At 42.4% G+C, this 4,017-nt stretch overlaps 1 protein-coding gene and 1 long non-coding RNA gene across 2 annotated transcripts; one reads left to right on the forward strand and one right to left on the reverse strand.

Annotated features, from left to right (window-relative positions):
• Window positions 1-1,007: 1,007 nt before the first annotated feature.
• Window positions 1,008-1,590, forward strand: LOC141100485 (uncharacterized). Its single transcript, XR_012234707.1, has 2 exons — window positions 1,008-1,152; window positions 1,353-1,590. It is a non-coding gene; the product is annotated as an uncharacterized lncRNA (long non-coding RNA).
• A 48-nt stretch (window positions 1,591-1,638) lies between these two features.
• On the reverse strand, window positions 1,639-3,383 carry LOC141100484 (uncharacterized). The gene is made up of 2 exons (XM_073589023.1): window positions 2,558-3,383; window positions 1,639-2,274 (listed from the first exon to the last, which is right to left on the reverse strand). The coding sequence occupies exons 1-2, from the start codon at window positions 2,981-2,983 to the stop codon at window positions 1,729-1,731; spliced, it is 972 nt and encodes a 323-aa protein (XP_073445124.1). The 5' UTR covers window positions 2,984-3,383; the 3' UTR covers window positions 1,639-1,728.
• Window positions 3,384-4,017: the final 634 nt, after the last annotated feature.

The raw sequence follows: 4,017 nt of genomic DNA on the forward strand, positions 1-4,017 counted from the left end.
GCAGTAGCGTCACCAAATGAGGCGGGAAAACGTCGTGACGTCACGACGTTCTTGTGGCCGTCCCTGCTGCGTTGTGAAAGCAAAACAGGAAGCAATGGCTGGTAGACAGAGAGCTACACCTTGGGGGGAGGCCGAAATGCGTTTCCTGGTACAGGAGATGGAGAGGCGCGATTATGCGTGTGGACAGGCGCATGCACACCCCATGAGACACAAGCGGGCTGTGTTGCGTAGGATCAGGCGAGGACTGTTACGCCGGTTCGGAGTTGAACGCACCACAACGCAAATCAGAAAAAAACTGGCAGATCTGCGCTTTCGCTCAAGAGACCTCCTCACCAGCCTCCAACAACAAGTGCGGAGGGACCGAGGTGAGTGTTCCAGATAGTATGTTTTAAACTTTTTTCTGTTTTTTTTTTTTTTTTTCCAACTGGGTTTACAGTGTAAAAAAAAAAAAAAAAAAAATTTGATTCGCACAAGTGAAATTGCACAACGCAAATATAAGTCGTTTTGCCCTCAGTTTTGTTTTTTCCAAACAGCGGCGCATGCGGCGGCCCCAGCCCCATCAGCACCTGCAGCACCAACATCCCCCGCAGCACACGCAAGCCAGGCGGTGCAAGCATCTCCTGAAGCAGAGTCCGTAAGTGTATAAAATGCGTTTGTTCATGTTATTAGTATTGTTATTGGGTTGAAAATTACAAGAATAGGGGGGGGGGAAAGAAGTCATGGTTCACATAAGCCGAACGGAAAATAAAAACCAAAGTTTATTCCAGGGAGGAAACAATAATGGAGTATTACAATACCGTTTCTTTTTTTTTATGTTTTCACCGCTTTGGAAATGTTCAATGCTCAATTTCATATTTTTAGATACCTGAGCCCGTAAGGACCCCCTCGCCCCCCTCAACGCCTCAACCACAAATTGCTTCCTCTACTTCATCCCCAATTGGTGTGTTTTCTCCAGTATCACTCCGGGAAGCTGGAGCTGACTCGACCTCCGGTAATAATTTTTTTTTTTTTTAAGCATGTGAGAAATTATAATTTGTGTAACAGTTGCTGGCATACTCTTTATTTAGACATTTTTTTTTCTAGTACGTGTTGCCACTCGACGTGGAAGGACTGTTATCTCCTCTTCTGAAGAGTCAGAGGCGCAACAAAAACGTAAGTGTTTCACCACAAGCATGAACCGTATGCACCCATCTGCTGCCACTTAACACTATGGCCCCATATTGCGATACATAGGATATGGCCCATTTGCTACCAAACCCACATTATGCCACCATATGCTGCTCCACATACTATGGCACCGTATGCATGGACATTTACAAAACCGCCATCAACAATGTAAATTTCCTCAACAGAAATACCAACCTTACCTGAACTCTTGGCAGCACACAGGAGGGCGATGTCTGCGTTACACCAACTCGGAGTGATGCTGGACCAATTTGTGGCAGCCCAACCGCAGGGTGATAACATTTAATTTTTTTTTGTTTTGTTTAAAAAAATTGTCTATGTCATGTTGACATATGTTAAACTTTCATGGTTTGTTTAAAAATCAGTCTTAAAGAAAGAAATTAAAAAGCCTAACTGGCAAAACAATTTTTGTCTCAGTCTAGAAAGGACTTGGAATTGTAGTCATGTGTAATGCAAACATTTTAATTACACTTTTTATTTTTTATAAACAAACAAAAAAGAAAAACCAAACAATTTTGTTAATACAAAAAGTTAACATAACAACTATAATTGAGTGTAACTTAAGTCTGAGTCATTCAGTTGCTGCCTTCCAGGATTTATGAATGGGCCAGACTGCCAATGTGGGGTTCCAAAGTTCATGCTGTGTAGCGGCTGAATCGCCCTTCTTGGCGTGCTTGTTACCTGTTCTTGTGTCTGCGGCCTTGGGGTTATTGACATTGCTTGGGAATCCACCAGAATATAACTGTCTTTTAGTTGTCCAACAGCAGCTTTATTTAGCGCTTCGAATATAATTCTCTCAGCCTGAAGCCTTTGTGTAACGTCCAGAGACCGAAGTCTTTCGTCCACCATGTGCGCAAAGCCCCCAATGGCTTGCTTTTCCTGCAGCGACAATATGTTCTTTGCTATATCGACAAACTCAGGAAAAGGTGGAGCGGTGGCCTTTCTTTTTCTACTCACAGGGTTACGCCTTTGCACAGTGTACGCTCCCACGGACACACTTGCCTCCTCTGCCTCCTCGTCGGTTGGGTTTGATGTTGCAGGGGTTTCAGGAATTACACATGGTGTAGGTGACACCTCTTCTGTTACATGCTGCAAGAACAGAAAAAAAAGGTTAAAACACAGAAAAAGTAAAACGAGTGTTTTTTAAACACATAACAATAATTTATTAAGAGGGTGTGTGAACATTGGTACTGGCTATGTACTGTCATCGACAAAATGTGTAGAAATTATGTAATGATAAACCAATTTAAAATGAAGAGGTATCAGCTGTGAACAAAGTTACAAATCATCAACTTAATGACTAAAACTCAACTGTACCATGTACATATATATGTATCATAGGTTATTGGAGGGAAACCCAAAACATACTTACATCGACTAGAGGGGAATCAGGCCGTGTCACTGTTTCTTCCTCTTGTGGCAGTGACATAGAACAGTGCATAACCCTGGGGATTTCCTGGTCTCGCGTAAACTCCAGCAAGTTGTAGTACCACAACTTCGGAACATACACTTCATCGGTACCTGCCCCAGACCTTGTAGACTTTTCCACCTTGTTCAATTCCTTTTTGAACACTGTGCGTAGAGCTTGAATTTTTTTTTTAATAACAGCCTCGTCAACTGTTTCGCTTGGGTGATTTTCTTGATATAGATTGACAAGTTTTTCATATGCAACCTTCTTCTTGTATTTGTTACTGTAATCAGGAGACTTCACCTTCCATAGGCAGGGCAGTGAGCGATACATCTCAATAAATAGGCGTATGAACTCTTGGCTGTTAGCAACTTGGCTACTTGATGCCATCTGTAATAAAAAAGAAAGGAAATGGTGAGAACTCTTTCATTTAGGTACGGACATACATTTTATAACAAATAGTTTGTATCGCATAAGCTTGGTCGCTGTCCTAGAAAGGTATCCCGTTCAACAATTACAAAAATGGGGGCGGGCGCGGTTTCAAAACTAAAATGGCTGCTCGGACATGTGCATATGGACAAAATGAACATAGACACAATAAAAAAGAGTTTGAATCGCATAAGCTTGGTCGCTGTCCTAGAAAGGTATCCCGTTCAACAATTACAAAAATGGGGGCGGGCGCGGTTTCAAAACTAAAATGGCTGCTCGGACATGTGCATATGGACAAAATGAACATAGACACAATAAAAAAGAGTTTGAATCGCATAAGCTTGGTCGCTGTCCTAGAAAGGTATCCCGTTCAACAATTACAAAAATGGGGGCGGGCGCGGTTTCAAAACTACAATGGCTGCTCGGACATGTGCATATGGACAAAATGAACATAGACACAATAAAAAAGAGTTTGAATCGCATAAGCTTGGTCGCTGTCCTAGAAAGGTATCCCGTTCAACAATTACAAAAATGGGGGCGGGCGCGGTTTCAAAACTAAAATGGCTGCTCGGACATGTGCATATGGACAAAATGAACATAGACACAATAAAAAAGAGTTTGAATCGCATAAGCTTGGTCGCTGTCCTAGAAAGGTATCCCGTTCAACAATTACAAAAATGGGGGCGGGCGCGGTTTCAAAACTACAATGGCTGCTCGGACATGTGCATATGGACAAAATGAACATAGACACAATAAAAAAGAGTTTGAATCGCATAAGCTTGGTCGCTGTCCTAGAAAGGTATCCCGTTCAACAATTACAAAAATGGGGGCGGGCGCGGTTTCAAAACTAAAATGGCTGCTCGGACATGTGCATATGGACAAAATGAACATAGACACAATAAAAAAGAGTTTGAATCGCATAAGCTTGGTCGCTGTCCTAGAAAGGTATCCCGTTCAACAATTACAAAAATGGGGGCGGGCGCGGTTTCAAAACT

Source organism: Dendrobates tinctorius, unplaced genomic scaffold, assembly GCF_039654945.1.
Source record: "Dendrobates tinctorius isolate UK_male_01 unplaced genomic scaffold, ASM3965494v1 ptg000105l, whole genome shotgun sequence".
NCBI lineage: Eukaryota > Metazoa > Chordata > Amphibia > Anura > Dendrobatidae > Dendrobates > Dendrobates tinctorius.

Coding starts and splice junctions, on each gene's coding strand:
- LOC141100484 (XM_073589023.1), bottom strand. CDS start 2,983: ATGGCATCAAGTAGCCAAGTTGCTAACAGCCAAGAGTTCATACGCCTA. Junction 2,275..2,557: donor CTGATTCCCCTCTAGTCGAT/GTAAGTATGTTT, acceptor CTGTTCTTGCAG/CATGTAACAGAAGAGGTGTC.